General features: G+C 48.5%; 6 protein-coding genes across 6 annotated transcripts; 3 read left to right on the top strand and 3 right to left on the bottom strand.

The window, feature by feature from the left end:
• Nucleotides 1-2323: 2323 nt before the first annotated feature.
• Nucleotides 2324-4391, bottom strand: Asppvi_009121 (ankyrin repeat and BTB/POZ domain protein; the record flags this gene model as incomplete). The annotated part of the gene is made up of 3 exons (XM_043304980.1): nucleotides 2324-3890; nucleotides 3961-4046; nucleotides 4155-4391. The coding sequence occupies 3 exons, from the start codon at nucleotides 4389-4391 to the stop codon at nucleotides 2324-2326; spliced, it is 1890 nt and encodes a 629-aa protein (XP_043160915.1).
• Nucleotides 4392-5080: 689 nt separating this feature from the next.
• Nucleotides 5081-7304, top strand: nimA (serine/threonine protein kinase nimA; the record flags this gene model as incomplete). The annotated part of the gene is made up of 3 exons (XM_043304981.1): nucleotides 5081-5132; nucleotides 5197-5249; nucleotides 5304-7304. The coding sequence occupies 3 exons, from the start codon at nucleotides 5081-5083 to the stop codon at nucleotides 7302-7304; spliced, it is 2106 nt and encodes a 701-aa protein (XP_043160916.1).
• A 782-nt stretch (nucleotides 7305-8086) lies between these two features.
• Asppvi_009123 (WW domain binding protein 11) lies at nucleotides 8087-8959 on the bottom strand (the record flags this gene model as incomplete). The annotated part of the gene is made up of 1 exon (XM_043304982.1): nucleotides 8087-8959. The coding sequence occupies one exon, from the start codon at nucleotides 8957-8959 to the stop codon at nucleotides 8087-8089; it is 873 nt and encodes a 290-aa protein (XP_043160917.1).
• A 1608-nt stretch (nucleotides 8960-10567) lies between these two features.
• Asppvi_009124 (uncharacterized protein) lies at nucleotides 10568-11247 on the top strand (the record flags this gene model as incomplete). Its single annotated transcript, XM_043304983.1, has 2 exons — nucleotides 10568-10843; nucleotides 11017-11247. The coding sequence occupies 2 exons, from the start codon at nucleotides 10568-10570 to the stop codon at nucleotides 11245-11247; spliced, it is 507 nt and encodes a 168-aa protein (XP_043160918.1).
• A 1448-nt stretch (nucleotides 11248-12695) lies between these two features.
• On the bottom strand, nucleotides 12696-13265 carry Asppvi_009125 (ribonuclease P Rpr2/Rpp21/SNM1 subunit; the record flags this gene model as incomplete). The annotated part of the gene is made up of 1 exon (XM_043304984.1): nucleotides 12696-13265. The coding sequence occupies one exon, from the start codon at nucleotides 13263-13265 to the stop codon at nucleotides 12696-12698; it is 570 nt and encodes a 189-aa protein (XP_043160919.1).
• A 457-nt stretch (nucleotides 13266-13722) lies between these two features.
• Nucleotides 13723-15770, top strand: Asppvi_009126 (ATP-dependent RNA helicase SUB2; the record flags this gene model as incomplete). The annotated part of the gene is made up of 5 exons (XM_043304985.1): nucleotides 13723-13972; nucleotides 14528-14938; nucleotides 14992-15352; nucleotides 15405-15662; nucleotides 15725-15770. 5 exons carry the CDS (start codon nucleotides 13723-13725, stop codon nucleotides 15768-15770), a joined length of 1326 nt encoding a protein of 441 aa, XP_043160920.1.
• Between the last annotated feature and the right edge of the window lie 3056 nt (nucleotides 15771-18826).

Consider the following 18826-nt stretch of genomic DNA (forward strand, 5'->3'; position numbering starts at 1 on the left):
GTGCAATTGCAGTTTCGAAGATATGATACAATTTCCAACAGCTTTGACCACAAATCCACCCACTTGGACCGGTCCTCCCACAGCCCGCATGCGATACATATCACCTGGTCAGCTCAGGTCGAACACTGTCGCAGAGACATACCCTGGCTCTCTTCCAAAGTAACTATGCCACACATTCAAGAGCCACGCCATGACAGATCATCCGCCTCCGTCTGCGACTTTGTGATAAGCGACTAGGATGGCCGCATGCGTGGCTGGCGGTCTGTGGCCACGCTAGGCGCTGGCAACCTGCAAACCACATTGCTGACCGATATTCGTGAATTGGAAACTCCTCTCCGTCGCAGTTTTGATTCGCCTGATGGGCCCGTGGTAGATCGGAGAATGATCAGCCTTGGCTGGAGCTATGAATGATTATCCCAAAAAAAAGAAGGCTACATGGGACGTTACATGATGTTACAACGAGTGGATATTGATAGTACTATCTACCACGACCGACACTCTTCGAATCTTCTTTGTTAACATTCCTAGCGCCGAGTCAGTTGTCCCACAAAGACTTTGATAAGTTGGACCTGACGTTGGATGAAATCATATCAAGGTCACCGCGTATCCACTTCTTCAAATGAAGTCGTGCTCAGCTTTAGCCAAGGTTGACAGTCCAAACGACCATTAATGCTCGTAGAATATTGCGCCAATCAACCCTTCCATCCCCGCACCGCGATCGAGGCCACCAGCGTGTCGATCGATAAGGCAAAACGGTCTGAGACGGGAATAATCCTGATCAGAGTTTTCGACGCACCTTTTTAACTCCCAGCAAGCGAGTTGCGGTGGCCGCTGGCCAGTAGCCATACACCGACTTGGAGCCCAACCTTTGTCGCCAGAAAAAAAGTCATCTTCTCTGATTGGTATGCAAAAACCCCGAAAAAGAACTGGCACGAAATTTAGTGCCATGCAGCCTCCATTTCATGGTCGATCCCGCCACGGAAATGTCCGAAGGGCTTACGACCAGGAAAACCCACGGAGTAAGACAAAGTAGCTATGGTCCAATCATGTCTGGTTGATCATCGTGGCTTGCGCGACGTGAATTCTCAGTGATTCTCACACGCACTTGTCTTGCATCCAATGTAGTCGATCGGTAATATAGATGTACTGCATCTGTCGCTCCTAGTTCAGGCCMGTTTGACTTCCATCGAATCGGCTGTTGTGCCTCTCTCCAAGTGCCTGACGTGCAGGTGTGAGGTGTGAGGGGACGAAGTATGCGCCTCGATGTCCGACCGCTTGCATCGAAATCAGGTCACGTATCCCAAGTGCTTCTGGCTTCTGATGCCAAGATCGAAGCACTTACTCGCCAGATTCCTACCCGGTAGTTGCGCTTTTCTCGCCGGGAGCCTGTAGGAGAGGAAGGAACCCAGTGGGGTGATCATTAAGGAGGTCTGTTTCCTCCCCCTGGCCCTTAGCAGTTGGGACATAAGGATCATACTCCGGTACTGAGCAGAGGTATGATGAGTGACCGTCAGCTTCATATGCATGGACTGGTTTCTTGTCACACCCTCCATCAGCACTCATATGCTGAAGTTCAAACACATGCTTTGAGCCGGAGAGCATGCAGCATTGTCCTCCAGTTCGTGTCTCGATTCTGATCTTCTCGTATGAGGACAGCCTTCCGCACAGACAACATAATTGCCTGTTCCCGTCTTATCAACTGCGGCTCGGGTCGGCGGGTGAGACGGATACTTTGAGTTTGTCTGAGCTCATATTGTAACGGTGGTACGAGAGTCAGCTTTTGAGGGCCGCTACTGGTGATCTCTTCGTGGCTGTCTGCCTCGAGTCGCACAAACGGCGTCGGCTGGGCGGATCAATCTGTAACACCCATATCTTCCTATCCATGGAAGCATAGATCACTTGAGACTAGTACTTCATCTTGTGATTCTGGTATCGCATGTGTGTTTGTCCAGCCCCATGGATTTCCTAAGATTTAGGGGTTGCTGAATGTCTATTTTGCTTTGGTTCAAAAGTATGCTGTAGAATGAGCCTTGATTAGCCGCTTCCATACTATGGGGGTGGTGAGATGAACCGAGATAATTTGATCCCTAGACAGAGTTGGAGGATGTCAATGTTTGATAGCGACGTTGCCATCAAAGACCTGCAAATATCCACTGAGCAGCATAATTGACATGATTTCTGACGAGACTGGATCGTACAGAAGATGCAAACATTCAAATTCTATCATTCTCTATACATTTGTATATGTGGCTTTGTATATATACCGTGCGTAGTTTGTCGTCTAGTCATAATGTCCTGAATCAGCTCGTAATCATGTCACCGGTCAAGCTTCCAAGTTCAGCTCTTCCAAGAGGCGATCCAATTTTTCCATGAGAATCTGGTAGTTGATCGCGTCCTTGCTGAATTCATCGCCAGCGATTTCTCCATCCAGAGTCCGAATGATGGGGCCTTGTTCTCTGGTCCTTTGACCAGGCGCGACCTCTGCTTCTGCACCGATGGGCAGAGTCTGACTCTGAATGCCCATTGTGCCCACTTTGTCGGTAATCTCTACCAAGTCTTTGTCGATGCCACTTGTATCAGCCAGCTGTTGTCGCGTTTCCTCCTCCATCATCTCTTCCAGGCCAGCATCATCGAATCTGAGTCGGAAGCGCTCGCCCAAGTAGAACCGGATGTCGTCCAACAGCTCAATGGAGTCAGTTTCTTGTCTTGACTTGATACGAGCTGCTGACTCTTGAATCAGTTCGGCGAATTCCGGTGAGTCAATATGAGCTTCCAATCTGTACGCAAGATAACGTGCAGCGAACTCCTCCAGTCGTTGGACTCGAGTCAACCAAGCAGCGCGGATGATGGCGTAGATATCAATCTCATCTTCTTCCTTGGCACCCCGAGTCCTTGCAGCTTCTGCCTGTGACATGTCACCGCTGCCAAGTGTGCTGATAACGACCGCAGCCTTAGTTTTTAGTTTCTCGATGAACAGCATATCAGCGGCGAAAAGAACGTCGACAGCGATATCAAGCGGGAAATCCGCCCTTTCCGTATACAGAAACGTGAGCACAATCTCCAACACTTCGGGAGAGCAGTCCACAGGTATGATGTTCAGATGCTCCTTCAAATGCGCCTCTCGGAAGGTAGACGAGAACATCGCTTGAAAGAACTCGGATCGAAGCAGCATTGCCCGGTGGCAGGGGAACAAGACTGATTTCCGGTCTTGCTGTTTGCCATTCAGGTGGTAGCCATCGCCTACGTCGTCCTCGTCTTCAGGGAGCTCGTCGGCTCGAAGCACAACATCAGCGAAGATCCCATTGTGACGGTCCCATCTGACTTCATCCACTTTAGAGGAATTGACCTCTATTTTACTTCCAAGGACATTCTTCCGGAACCATTCTTCGAGCTGATCTCGACCTCTTGAAAGCTCCATTGACCTCCGCTGCCTGGCTAACCTCCTGTCCCCACTGTCAATAATACTATCCAGCAGACTCGGAATCTCCAAATGCTTGGCGATCCTGTCGATCCCTGCGAAGACTTCTGACTCTGTAAAACCCGTCCCGGGTCCGCTTCTCAAATCGCGAGGAGCCTCTCCAAAGTACAGGTACCTGATTGCCGTTCCGAATGCTTGCGGCGGAATCGTGCTCGGAAGCTTCCATGTCGTAGATGTGGGATCAGCTACCAATTTCCCCCGAAAATACGGAGAACGTGCAGCAAGTATAAACTTATGCAAATACAGAGACTCGTCACCGGCTGTCACCACAATATCAGACGTCCCGGGTTGATCTCGAGTGAGCAGCGACGACACATGGGCGGCAAGGGGCTGAAGGGGATCGGTAGACTTCGAATAATCATATTCAAGTAGTAAATTTCGTATACGATCGTTCAAAGCATTATATAGGCATCTGCAATAAAATCGAGGATTAGTTCGAGAATGATCAGAGGGCTATCCACACGATGACAATTGACGCATACCTTTCTCCTTGAAAAGTGTCACGTTCACACAGTGCACCAGACTCAAGAAGGAGCTGAGCAACCTCGTAATGGCCGCAAAGGCTTGCCTAATGTCATAATCCTGTTAATGTGATGTCCGATGGCTAATCCACGATGGCAGAGGCAAATCCCCTGTTGTCATGATTCCGGCGATACTCAAGGGATAGTTTACTTACTAGGATCAAGGGAGTATAGTCGTACGGATCTCGAGCGTTAACATTAACTCCTTCCGTGATCTTTTCCTGGCAGACTTTCAGGTCCCCCTTGCGACACGCTTCGCAAAGTTCCCGAAACGGCTCGCTTAGATCAAGAGGGTTGTCATCCTTGATTGTCCCCTCCTGGATCAGCTTCTTCTCATTGTGGAGACTGATTTCAAGTTGATCTTTGCGTAGTACAGTCCTCTCGGTCATCATGAAACTCAATCAGAAGGCCTTGCCGGAGCACCAAATGAAGACAGGAACCGGCCAAATATCCGAGGCTGCGTGTAGAGTGCGGGACTTGAGATCATTTAACAATGGCATCATCTTATCGATAAGAATAGTCACGTGTTATGTATATTGCCACTGACAGCAAAGGGAGATATGAGTTCGTTCATTGATTGAAGCTAATCCTGAATGTCCACAGTCAAGGCCAATAAAGGAGTTAAATAATGAATCAATTATTTCAAGCTATTTGATGATGAGTCCTAGGCTCTCAAGCACTAGGAATGCACTCCCATACACTCAAATAACTGTTTGCAAGGGAGGAAGTTACATATGTTTTCCTGAGTGCAGCTCGTAAACCACTCTGCGACTCACCGCCCTGGAGCGCACCGCCTGCTACATACAGAATAGTGCCATGTCTTGCTGCGTTGCTCAGCAACAACACTTGCATCTAAACATCCAAAACTCCCGTCGCATACTTAGTTACCTTCTTCTTCGCAACCTGACCTTGGTTCCATGTCAACTTTCGTCGTCGTTTACTAACCTAACAGGGACACATCGTGAGACACAGGCTAATAAATGCATTGCATGCCTGTATAATATCCTTTCGAACTTGTCCAGCCCAATTTAATCTTGACCCCCATCACCTCCTCAGCGGTCCGAACCACTTGAATGCCACAATGGCAATTGCTTTAGCTGAGGCAGACAAGTATGAAGTCTTGGAGAAGATTGGTACGAGCCCCCCTGAACTCTACAATCCTCCCATAGAACATAATATTAAACAAAGCTCAAACAGGGTGTGGTTCATTCGGCATTATCCGCAAGGTCAAACGGAAATCTGACGGCTTCGTAAGGACTCGATCCAAGTTGTGACGCAGGTATCGGAACTAATTAGCAAGCCAGATACTATGTCGCAAAGAAATCAATTACATCAAGATGTCGCAGAAGGAGCGCGAACAGCTCACTGCCGAATTCAACATCCTGAGCTCCCTCCGACACCCGAACATCGTCGCCTATTACCATCGTGAACATCTCAAAGCAAGCCAGGATTTATACCTGTATATGGAATACTGCGGCGGCGGTGATCTTAGCATGGTCATCAAGAACTTGAAGAAGACAAACAAATATGCAGAAGAGGAGTTCGTTTGGCGCATTTTGTCACAGCTGGTAACAGCGCTATACCGGTGTCATTATGGAGCGGACCCGGTTGACGTGGGATCGAATATACTGGGCCCGGCTCCCAAGCCCTCCGGTCTCAAAGGGAAGCAGGCGCAGATGACTATCCTGCACCGTGACTTGAAGCCCGAAAACATCTTTCTTGGCAGTGACAATACGGTCAAACTCGGTGACTTTGGCTTGTCCAAGCTAATGCACTCGCATGACTTCGCATCGACTTATGTCGGCACTCCCTTTTACATGTCACCCGAAATCTGCGCTGCAGAGAAGTACACCCTCCGGTCTGATATCTGGGCTGTCGGCTGCATCATGTATGAGCTGTGCCAGAGAGAACCCCCCTTTAACGCAAAGACGCATATTCAGCTGGTCCAAAGAATCCGAGAAGGGAAATATGCTCCTCTCCCAGATTTCTACTCCCCAGAACTCAAGAATGTGATTGCTAGTTGCTTGCGTGTCAACCCAGACCACCGACCAGACACCGCCGCTCTAATTAATCTTCCTATCATTCGCCTGATGCGGAAAGAGAAGGAAGTGGTTGACCTTGGGAAGACGCTCCGAAAGCGCGAGGAAGCTGCATCGCAGAAGGTCAAAGAAATGGAGCAAGCCTTTGCGAAGCTTGAAAAGGAGAAACAGCAAATGAAAACAGAAATTGAGAACACCGTGCGCCGAGAGTGGGAGGTGAAGGCAAGACTCGAGATCGACCGCCAGGTACAGAATGAACTTGACAGGTTACGCAAGAGGTTTGAGTTCGAGGTACAAGAAAGAGTGAACATCGAAGTTGAGAAGCAAAAGCGGAACAACAGTTTGAAGGACGATACGGTCCTCCCAACGAGCAGTTCCCAGTCGTCTGTTAATAACGGAGATGACACTAGCTTCCCCTCAAGCACCGATATCAGCCAGTTGTCCATCGAATCCCCTACAGCCAGCTCAAACAAGCAACCAAAGAAGGAAACTAGGACTCCTTTCAGTCGTTCGAAGACGGTGGTTGAATCGCCTGTCGACGTGCAAATGGCTGAGCCGTCACCAATTTCCATCGCATCACTCTCTTTGTCCCCCCGCCGTACCTCAGCGGCAAGCAAAAATATCTTTGCGGAGGCGGACAGGCAGCGAGCGAAGTGGGAGCCAACTCTAGCTTACTCTGATGACGAAGACGATATACCCGACCTTCCCTCCCCTACCCGACACAAGGTCAAACATGATCCTCTCAAGGCCCCGGCACGTCCTCTGCTCCGCCAGAACACTACTACGTTTATGCAGAAGCTGAGCTCCCAGCCGCCTCTCTTCCCTTCCAATTCCTCCAGGCTGCCCCAGCTGCCGGGTGGCCCGTCGGAAACTCGTCATGGAGAGGCAAAGTCTAGGTCACCCCATCGGCGGCTGTGTAAAATCCCGTCATCGGCGAACCTTGCTGCTGATGCCGGGTCCCCAACTCGCAAGAGTGCTACAAAGCAGCTTCCTTCGAAAGCGAACGGTGGCGGTGAAGAGATGTTCAAAGCTGTCATGCAACGCAACATGGGTGGCCGGACATTGGTTGAACTTGCCCAGGCAAGGGCTGGTGGACGGCCCATGGATGAAGTCAAGCGGTGCGCAAGTGATTCGCGAGCTGCGGGCTGCTCCTCGAATCTGAGATCTTCCGACCGTGAGCCTCCTGCCGTTTGGGATCCAGAGAAGGACGAGATGCCCAGTCCATTCCTGGCTCGCGGAAGAAAGGTCATTCGGAACTTCAGGTAAACATCGGCCGCCCTTATCGGAAGACTTTTGGATATTCTTGACCATCGTTTTCTTCTGAATGAATGAGAACACTTTTAATCGCTCAAGAGGCGCGATTTGCGAACACGGAAGGGTATTTCTACAAGGCAGCCGCCTCTAATATTTTCCTCGGATCTTAATAATTGAGACACTTCTTGGAGTTTCGGCCCGGTGCTGCGCTTTGGAGAAGTGATATGGACCATGCAAGGCATGGGACTGATGCATGATATGGCGCATCCTTTTGATTAGCATCGTCAACGCGAAGCGAACAACACCCTTTTCCTTTGTACCTTAACGCCGTGATGCCCTTTCCTATTTGCTGTGTTGTTTTCGTCTGTTGCACTCCTGTTTCCGCATCCTCCAGATTTTGACCGATAGAGATCTATGCCCTCAATGGGCCCCTGTTCTACCACAGGGTTACCAAACCCGTCTACTCTCGTTCCCTTGTACATTTCCTCTTCTTCTCCGTGACCCTGGCAGTGTCTCTTCCCCTCGAATGGCGTTAGTTTGGAGGCTCATTGGATATCCGGCGTATTCAGGAAAGGCATATGTGTGTACATACAAATTTTGTTTCTCTTTCGCTTAGGTCTTCAGTGCCTAGAATCCAAGACAATTTATCTTCAATATCATCTCCAGCAATGAGACAATCTTGGTCTTGAACAGTTCCAGTTAAGCGGGAAACTCGAGGCTCCCTTAATGAATTCGGTCAACCATGTGTCACATAATTTAAAGCGTGTGTCGAAACTCATATTGATTCGTGACTATCAAGCTTCTTCATCCTCAACTTCCTCCATCTGTACAGTGCGAAGTTCGCGATTGAATCGTTCTTCCTCCTCTATAAGCTTTTGCTCGATGTCATCCTTTGCCGGCTGAGCGGAGTTTACACCTCCTTTTGGTTCCGCAGAATTGGCGCTGTAACCGGCTTTCTCAAGCCTATCCATTTCTTCGGGCTCCAGCAGTTTCCCACGACCTTTAATAGACTCCTGCTTGACTCTGACTGCCGCGGGAACGAACTTGCTGACAGCTTCTTGCCGTAGATTTCTGATCTCCGGCTTCGCTTCGTAGACGGTCTTTGTTTCCACAACGGGCGGTCTGGACGGTAGAGGATGTGGCCCACGAGCGCTATCCAAATCCACGTCTGCATCTGGTCCTCTCCTTCTCTGGTATTGTCTTGGTATGGGCGGGGGTGTGTCCCGCGGCATAGGTATCCGGCGAACATCCTCATCTGTCTCGCTACTATCACTATCTGGCGCCGATCGCCTGTGATCCTCTCTCCTCCTTTTGCCAAGTACTCCGTCTCCGTGGTCTCTTTGGCCGCCAGGAGGCCCTCGTCTGTGTTCCGAAGTCGCAAATGTGGGGGCTTTATCGCCAAGTGCTTCCCTGGCCTTTTGCACTGCTCGTAAATCGCGCTCAAGGGCCTCCAGTATCTGCTTCTCGCGCGGCCGCAACTTCTGCCCGGACTCCTCCATTTCTTTGAGTTCATTTATTTGTCTCTGGATGCGCTCGGGATTGCGACGCGCCAGCTTCTCGTTCCGACGAGCCAGAGCTTCGGCTTTCGCCTTTTTCAGGTTTTTCTGTTTCTCGAGCTTCCGCTGCGCCATCGCAGGGTTGACTGAGCGTTCTTTGTCCTTAGGCATTGTTGCTCTTCTTTTCGTCGTTCCTTCGAGTCTGACGTTCTAGAACACTTCGACGATTCGAAATCTGTATGGTTGCGCTTTGGGAAAGTAACAGTGTCCCCAGTTTTCGACAATACTAGGGTGCGATTGCTACTATCGATGTCAAAAATCCAATCAGTCAAAAGAGTCACTCATAATCGGACTACCTTGGCAATGTAATCTGGTTGGGTAGGACAACGTTCGCTGCAGCTCTTGCAATAGGCTAGACCTGCGTCACGTACATCGGGGAAAGCTCACAGGCTGACAATAAAGTAAGCTGCATCAAGAGCAGCAACAAGAATCTTTTCTCAAGGTCGGATCTTCCGAGCACTGACCCTCCCAATCGACAAGGGATCCAGTAATAAATCTGTACGGCTTTAGCCTCACGGATTGGGCAGCGGCTTGAGTAGATCCAGGCGTGGGGAAAGGCGATGGCGACAAGACAATTGACAGGAATGGCGACTAGAGCTGTAATGACGACGCGCCAAATGCGCTATTTTGAGAGTTTGTCGACTTTCACAGCTTTTGATGAAAAAAAAGAGATAAGTTCCGCCCTCGTTGACAATGATGATATTGGCGAGATGTGAGGTATTGAAGGGAGCGAGAGATGGGGAGAGAAGCGCGGCGCGGAGAAGAACCACAATTTTGGAGACGAGCAGTGACGTTTATCTAGGGAAAGGAAATAAAAGCAGTCGGGTTATTGCTACATTGCCTTCACTTAATGATGATGATCTACTATGGCTAAAATAATATCAATGCAACGAGCATCAAGATCATGAGCGACGAATGGACCAGTTATTGTTGCAGTGGTATCAATATATATTTCTTATACAATATCTACTCTGGTTGCTCAGTATAAAGCTGCAGAACTGTCCTTTCGTCCCCTTGTACGGTGTATTTTGCAGAGATTGGAGGCATCAATTTTCTCCTCAAAAGTCTTTTTGCGCTTTCTTTATCTATGTCGTAGAATTCCTATTCCATCCGTGTCACTTCGACTTCTTGTTCCTCTCCTGTACGAGGCACCCTTGAACATCCTCTTCTGGAAGATTCAAGCTTGTACTGCGTACCTGTGCATGTCTCATCAGCTCCGTCATCATCGATCAACTCAGATCAGATCGAACTCGCGCCTCGTCAGTGTAACCTGACAGGCTGACGAGGAGTGCAGCCGCGGTTGCACCGTCTCCTGTTTGATTTTTCTGCCGCCGACTAGACTAATAATCTGCTTCCTCAAACGGGCCATATTCCCGCTGCCGTTAATCGCTCTCCCCTGTCTCCTCTCTCGATTCTCAAAGACACCCCGACTTTATTGTTTCTCGCGTCAGGAGGATACACCAAATCAGCGACCTGAGTCATTTTGCCGCCTCCAGTGAATTCTGCGCTTTGACAGCGCACCTTGCGCTCTCTCGCTATTCCCTTTCTCCCCTTCCGCACTTGTCTCCGTCCCGTCTCCCCTTCACCCCCTGTGTTGTTCTCCTACGCTTTCCTGCAGTCACCATCATGAAATCGGGTCCATTGTATCTATACGGTTACAGATCGATCGGCACTTCCTAGACTCCTGTCACGGTTGGAGCATGTCTCTGCCGGGACCAAATGTCCGTGTCAGCCTCGATTCCCGATACCTCGCTTGGCCTCACCTCCTCCGAGATCCAAATCCTACGGCAACAACAACAAATTGCACTCCAGAATGGGCATGCTGGGAATGGCGTTTCCAGGGGCAGAGGGACTGGACGGACCAGCAACTCAAGCTCGCGCGCCGCCAGTGCGGCCAGCAGCCATGGTCGGTTGCTGTTGGATCCGATGAGCCTTCGAGCACTCTCGCATCAGTTGGACGGACTGCAGGAACAAATTCGGAGTCGTATTGGTTATGTACGTATGCTGCATTCGTGCACTTCTTCTTTTCTTTTCAAAAAGTTCCACCCGCTGCTATCTCCCCTACCTCCTTCTCTCCTTACTGGACTCGAAGGGTGTTTGATAGCAATTGTTATCCCTCTTTGCACACGAATGCGCTCGTCTCATAGTTCTTTGCTAACATCCACCAGCTAGAGGAGCAGATGCAAATTTCCATTCAGAACAGCTATGACCGTGCAGGAAACGTCATTCGTAACGCTGACGCTGAGATTGCTCGTACTCGTTCCATACTCGCCTCGATTGATGACTTGGAGAATGAGCTCGCCAAAATAGGACATATCAGAGAAATTGTGAAAGCTTATCGCGGCAGGATAGAGAGTCTCGACCAACGTATTGATCAAGCTGCCCGCCGGAGACACTGACACCGCATCTGCGACCATCTCATTCTCACACCGCATATCCGCATCTATATTGGACGTTCACACATACTCTAACTCTTACGAATTCTACGAAACTAACGAAATGAAATCTTTCGCCCCGGAGGCTGTCGCATATCAGTTGCCAGATTACCGATCGACTGCCGGATGATCCCTCAACGAGCCCATGTCTTCTCTTGCAATGAACGCTTATATGATGATGGTGCTGTAACCCGCTAACAAGATGAAACGAATCTGAACCATGAACTGAGGATTCAGCAAACACCAAGAGTTCAAAATTCCCTATATACAATCCCCGTCCTCACGGACATTGTTTCATGACAACCCTATGCAGCTTTTGTAGTGGTCGACATGTCCCATTCACTTGCAATCTTTCTTTGCTCTCCACCTGACAATTCGGCACAACCGTCTTCTTTTCTCTTTTTTATTTTTATTTTTATTTTTTATTTACTTCTGTACCTGGGAAGGATATGCGCTTTAAAGACCTTCGTTATGCCTCACGGCCATTGCTAGAATTTCGCATCATTGCGGTCGAAGTTTACTGGAAATCAACCGATTAGCATGCTTTTGGATAGCGCTGTTTTCAGTCGATACCCTAAGGGCTCTTTCCTGCTGTTATTGTTTATTGTTGGATCAAAGTTTTGATGGTCTAGTACGATACGAAAGAAACGGTCAATTTACTCCATGATGTTGTCCATGTCAACTGTCTGTCAACTATGTTAAATTTCGGACACGCTGGTCCTGATTCCCATCGAGTTATTCTTGTTTGAGCGATGCTGATGTCACCCCCGTAGAAGTTAACCACTTTGCCCGCTGATCGATCGACACCACAAATTAGTCAGAATTGATGGACGGTTTTATTTGAAAGCACTCGTTCCGTTCCTATTCTGCCTCGCAAGTGCACCATTGCAACTCGGGAATACAGGCTATGCCGAATCCATATGACAAATTGATACTTCAGTTCAGAACAATTGCCGTTCGACACGACCCTGATGGAGTCACGGCAACAAGCTCGGGCAGACGTCAACCCGTCCACGAGCAGTTTGCATACATCAACTGGCAGTCCGGGTTTGTCATCGTAAGCTCCCGCGGTTCGCAATTGTGCTGAGGGCGCACGGGTCCGGTTCCAGGACAGCAACTGCGTTGAGTAATGTGTGTCAAGCATTTGCAGAGCTATATGGAAATGACAGTGGTGTCAACATCGTTTGCCGTTGAAGCAGGCAAATACAAGCTGGACATCTTGTTTCCCTGTCATTAGCCAGCTGGTAGCATGAGGAGAAGCCGAAGACGGCATCGCCAAGCACCAACAAATTATGGCTTTCAATAGAGGGAGGAAGTTGACAGTGGATTCCTCACCACCGTCTGCTGCGGATCTCAACACTAAGTGATCGCGGCGATTATTTCGAAATACCTAGAAAATAAAACCCTGGCGTTCACTTAACATCTGGCTTCTCCGCTTCTGCTTTTTCCTTCCGACGTTCCGCAAGTTTCTTGCTCCGCTTCTCTGTTTGTGGAAAGCGCTTTTCCGTCTCACATGTAGTGCAACGAATGACCAGTACATCTGCCCAAGGTTTTCGGCGACCACGGCTCTCATTTCTAATCTCATGTGTGCAGTTGACATTGGGAATTAGAAGTGTATCGCAGCGCTTGCAGAATGAACGCTTGACTTCCACTGGCAGCCGCAGCTGAGATTTCAGGGACACTCCCCGCAAATGTGATATATAAACTCGGGCGAGTTGCGAAAGACGATCTGTGTCGTTTGATGGGCCTGTAGCAAACAACTGTCTCTGAGCTGCAATGCCAGGCTTTGCAACATGTGGTACAATCCTTGTCAAACCCGTTATCTCTCGGTTTCCATTATCGGCTCGCTGATCATCTGGTTCCTTTGAGGAAACTGTCACGGATTGAAGAAGGCTTGCGGCGTTATGAAGGTACGCCAATCGGGCTCGTAAATGACTGTTGGCTCCGCCTAAGGCGCCCTTTTTATCTTTCGCTTTGGCCATTATTTAGGGTACAGGTCAATATGACCGAGAACGAGAAGTGAAGATGATGGACGGATCTTAGTTGTTGATGGACCCGCTCAGAAGCTTTTGAGGCTAGATATGGTAATCCGGGGGCTAACCGAAAGCGGCAAGTAGCCTTTCGAGAATGACTAATAGATCTTATCACGTGACTACACGCTTCCTGATCTCTTCCTGCCATCCCTCGCGAACTGCGATCTTCTCTTGTTCTCCATCGCCTTCTTTCTGCCTTCAACGTTCATCATCTTCCAATTCTTTCGATCCATCCACAACAAAAGGGGATCGGACTCTTGATAAGCATTGTGACTTCTTTTCCCCGATTCTCTCCATCTACGCTTCTATCGCACAGTCCCTGGCTCGGCTGCCTTGGGGAAAACGCGCCGCGACAAACACCTTACTTTGATCAACGCCATTCTTATTTCGCCACCCTACATCAACAATGTCTCACGAGGAGGATCTCATCGACTACTCCGACGAGGAGCTTCAGACCACTGACGCAGCAGCCACCACCGCTGCCCCCGCCGCAAATGGGGCCCAGGACAAGAAGGGCGACTTGACAGTTTCCGGCGGCCGCCCGGATAAGAAGGGAAGTTATGTCGGTATTCACTCGACCGGTTTCCGCGACTTCTTGCTCAAAGGGGAGCTTCTACGTGCCATCACCGATTGCGGTTTCGAACATCCATCGGAGGGTTAGTTAAATTACATTCTTCCCACAGTATCCCTCCATTGCTCCGTGTTTCAACGTCCGTCCATCTCCGCGAGGAATGAAATTTGTCGCTTTTGGCCACCTATTCCGTTCGAGGCTGCAGGCCACGCCAGGTTGTCCACGCGGAGTACAATGAATCAACTGCGCTGTGTCAATCAAGAGCCTTAATGCGGCTAGTGTCCGCTTGCTTTGCTTCAGCTTTCTACGGCGAATTAGTTCTCGTGGAATTCTCTCAGGTGACATTCGTCCATTTGACTTGGATGATGGTGCGCTGTCTGAAGGCGACGAGCCTTGCCACCTATGACTCGACTATTCTCGTCCTTGTGCCGAGCGAAAAGTGTTTCTGTTTGGGATACGATCGCACGCTCAACCTGTGCTTTGTTCTAATCCTGTTGTGGATGCGGGCAATAATGCACTGTATGCCTAGTTTTCGAACGACTCGGGAATGGACGGACAATGCGACACGGATTGCTTTTTTCGTTTTTTCAAGTCTTATGGATCGAATACATGTCTAACATACCGTTCCACCTTTTTACAGTCCAGCAAGTCTGCATTCCCACTGCAATCCTGAACGTCGATGTTCTCTGCCAGGCCAAGTCTGGTCTTGGAAAGACCGCAGTTTTCGTTCTCACTACACTCCACCAACTCGAACCTGTGCCTGGAGAATGCTCGGTTCTTGTCATGTGCCACACTCGTGAATTGGCGTACCAGATCAAGAATGAATACGCCAGATTCAGCAAATACCTGCCTGATGTGAAGACCGCTGTCTTCTACGGTGGTACGCCGATCCAGAAAGACATCGAGGTGTTGTCAAACAAAGAGTCATATCCGAACATCGTTGTGGGCACACCTGGTCGTCTCAATGCTCTGGTTCGCGAGAAGAAGCTTTCTCTGCGCAACGTCAAGGCGTTCGTGTTGGATGAATGTGATAAGATGCTTGATCAGATCGGTAAGCAAGCATACCTCGCTCATAGGGATGTCCCTTACTTACATCTAGCGTAGACATGCGCCGGGATGTCCAGGAGATTTTCCGTGCCACCCCCGCCGATAAGCAAGTCATGATGTTCAGTGCAACCCTCTCCCAAGAGATCCGACCCATCTGCAAGAAGTTCATGAGAAACCCTCTTGAAGTTTACGTCGATGATGACACCAAGCTCACACTCCACGGTCTCCAACAATACTACATCAAGCTCAGTGAATCGGAGAAGAACCGTAAACTCAATGAGCTTCTGGACAGCCTTGAGTTCAACCAAGTCATTATCTTCGTTAAGAGCACACTGCGGGCGAACGAGTTGGACAAGCTGTTGCGCGAGTGTAACTTCCCCAGTATTGCGGTGCACTCTGGTGTCAGTCAGGAGGAGCGGTGAGTGTTTCTATTGCTGAATTACTGGGTGCGGCGGCTAATTCAGGTTTAGTATCAAACGTTACAAGGAGTTCAAGGAGTTCAACAAGCGTATCTGTGTTGCCACCGATGTCTTCGGTCGTGGTATTGATATTGAGCGTATCAACCTGGCTATCAACTACGACTTGCCTGCTGATGCCGATTCGTATCTGCACCGTGTTGGTCGTGCTGGTCGGTTTGGAACCAAGGGTCTATCTATCTCGTTTGTCAGCAGCGAGGAGGATGAGAAGGTGCTCAAGGAAATTGAGAAGCGGTTCGAAGTTGCCCTTCCGTACGTTCTTCGATTTTCCCCCGACCTGATGCTTTGGATGCGGCGACTAACAAATTGCATAGTGAATATCCCGAGGGCGGTGTCGACTCCAGCACTTACATGGCGTGATCGAATAGTAGATATGTTGTGGACAGTCAACATAAACTCTCTTGATCATGTTTGTATCTGGGCAAATTTGATATTCTGTTGCCGCTTAGTGGTTTCCGGTTTCTCTTTGGCGTGACGGTTCGGTTGTGATTATATGTCCCTCAGTGTCTCAGCTTTGCTTGGCTTTAGAAGGCACTGGTGAAAAATGGGAAAGGATCTGAGACATCTGGCAAGAAAAATGTATTCGCTTATAGGCTTAATTTGCAGGTTCCTTGAATGACGCTCCCATTGGTTCCTTGGCTTGTATCCCTGGAGTCTAAAATAAGCTTGTCATTTGGAACTGTCGATCCCCGTTTGCCTTCTGCTTTCAACAATTTTGACTACAGAATTCAGTCGGATTTGAGCACACCTTGTTTGATTGCTAATCGCACTTGAACATGATCGAAAAGCATTGAACACGTAGAGAGTTGTCTCAAGCAGGTAATAGATCTGCACCACGTACCATTCTTCTTAAGTAACTCCGCAGGCTAGAAGCATAAGGTACCCTGCAGTCTTTCTTCCACAAAGAAGGAAGGAGATTCAAGTTCATAGAGACGTCTGTATGGAGCATGACCCAAGCTAAGGTACCTTACACAATTGAACTGAAGTTGCCAAGAATCCAATGACAGCTGCCACTTATACTTTCGTCCCGATGCTTACCTTGATTCTTCAGGCACCTTCCAAGAAACACCAGATACTCGCAGCTCTAAATTCCAGTTCCTATTGACGGGTTACAGCCCACCACCCTGTTAAGGTCAGAAACGAGGCCCGTGGGCTTGTGGCACGCCATAGGCGAACGGATCTCAAAAATCATTTAAACTAAACTAGCCCAACCTGATGCTTCCTTGTTTCGCAGGCGAACGGATCCTCTTAATTTCCCGATAAGTGACCACAATGTTTTTACCTCCTTATTTGTACCTTGATCATAGTCCATATCCTGATTGGGGGAACGAGGTTCCTATGCCCGACTACAAATGCCGATTGAGCCTATTTACACCTTCCAGTGCTTTGGATGCGCGATGCGCCCACTTATTACCCTGCCAAGAGATGGTTCTCAATTTGTTAGTTGGTGTTTTGGGTTTGGTTAGAGCGTATGGCATGTTGATCTTAATTAGTACCTCTCTTACTGAAGGAATACTTGGTTTTGCTTTTGACTGCTGGCTCACGCCGATGCACCTACCATAAAGTTGCTACGTACGTAGTGATGAAGGTTTGGCAACGGCAGAACCCATCATTGCTCGACAGTCTCGACCACAGACGCTGCTGAAGATTCGGATCTTCGAGAAACGGGATAGACTCTGAGTAACCAGTGGGGAAGACCCAACAGTGACACATGTCGAGCTGTCAAATGTTACAAGTTATATCCACCTCTGCGGACAAAGGATACTCTTCATGAACTACTCTGTACGTATGCAAGCTCGTGGTGACTAACTCTCATTCTCAAGAAGAGTATATGTCTCCATCAGAGATCTACGCAACACGATTCGTGTCTTGCGGGGTTATGTGGATAAATGCTCAAGCCATGATGACGTTGAAGACGCCGACTATCACGACTACTAGTGCGCCACCACCGGGGCGGCTGCTGCGTATCCAAGTATCCATTTGATGACCCTTTTTGCTTTTTCTTTGTGGCTGTCATTGTTGTCGGTTGTTTGTGCCTGGTATGCACAGTACTAGCGAGTAAATAGATGGCGTTGTCGATCGCTTTCTCAATAACATGACATGGCACAATGATCTTCTGGTGGTGGTTACTCAAACGTGGATGGATTGTCACTGGCAGATATTGGATTCATTCAGCTCTGATGGTGAAATAAGCAGGAGACGCGGCCAAAGAAATGCAAACCATTATAGGGAACTTGTTTGCATCAATATCTATCTCTTAGGTATCTAAGGTAGTCTATAGTCGTACACGTCTCGATTTGCGAATGGTTTGTAAGCGGAGACGGCTAAGGTACGGTCGCGACGGGGTATTCCACGGGACCACGGGACAAAGGACATTGTTGAATGAGAAAGACAAAGGTATTGATTGATCGAATCATGAAGTGTTGGATTGAGAGGCTGATCGATGCTTTCGGAATAATTTTGAGCGAAATTGCCCCTACCTCCCGTGGACACTGTCTTTTCCCATTCTCATCGAGACTTGGAATGAGGATGTGGCTGAGGTGTCCGCATGCGGAAAGAAAGTGCTCTGACACTCTGGCACCTGCAGGCAGGGCACATTTTGTCCCATGATCTACAGCATATCTTAATTTCAATACGTCTCATGATTCATGATGAAGTAATTAAGGTATGGATTACCAGCTCTGAGATTAACCTGACTCTATTTGTTCTCTGGAAGTTTAGATGTTTATGCTTAATATTGTGTACTCTGTATAAGTATTGAGTCTCTATGTTCATAACTAAGGTAGTGTTTGGAATGAAGCTATTTGCTGCATAAATCTCCTACCATTAGTCTCTTATTTAACCATACAGGCTAACAGCTATAATGATTGCTTCCCATTGATAAGTAGAATGTCTCATCTGATTATTGCGCTTCGACTGCAATGAACCTAAACGTACTCCATTGCGTACTCCGTACTCTGTAGATATAGAATCCTCTGCATCCTGCAGGCATAAAATCGATAAAAGTACCTGAGCTTCAGACCCACAAAAAGTACCATAGATAGAAACAGCAGCTGTCTACAGATAGGTATGGAGTACAGCATGCGCACGGTGATTGGCCCTGGTGATCAGCCAATTTCTGCTACTGTAAGAGCTAGTCAGCCTAGTCTACTATGTTTCCAGACTATCTATCTTGGAGATCAGGCCCACTTCCGCTTAGTAAATTTGTTTTGGATTTGAATCATCTCTAAAACTTCGGAGGTCTGGACTCTGGACACTGTGTTTTGGTTGGTTTGAGCTGGTTTTGATTAACTTTTTTTTCTCTTTTCTTTCTTTTTACTTTTTTCCCTTTTTCATCCGCACACATGCAAATAATTTTTTTTCGGTCATAGTTGTGGGAGTAAGACAAATGTATCAAGGTCGAAGGAAGCCCTCCA

This window comes from Aspergillus pseudoviridinutans (genome assembly GCF_018340605.1).
Source record: "Aspergillus pseudoviridinutans IFM 55266 DNA, scaffold_6, whole genome shotgun sequence".
NCBI lineage: Eukaryota > Fungi > Ascomycota > Eurotiomycetes > Eurotiales > Aspergillaceae > Aspergillus > Aspergillus pseudoviridinutans.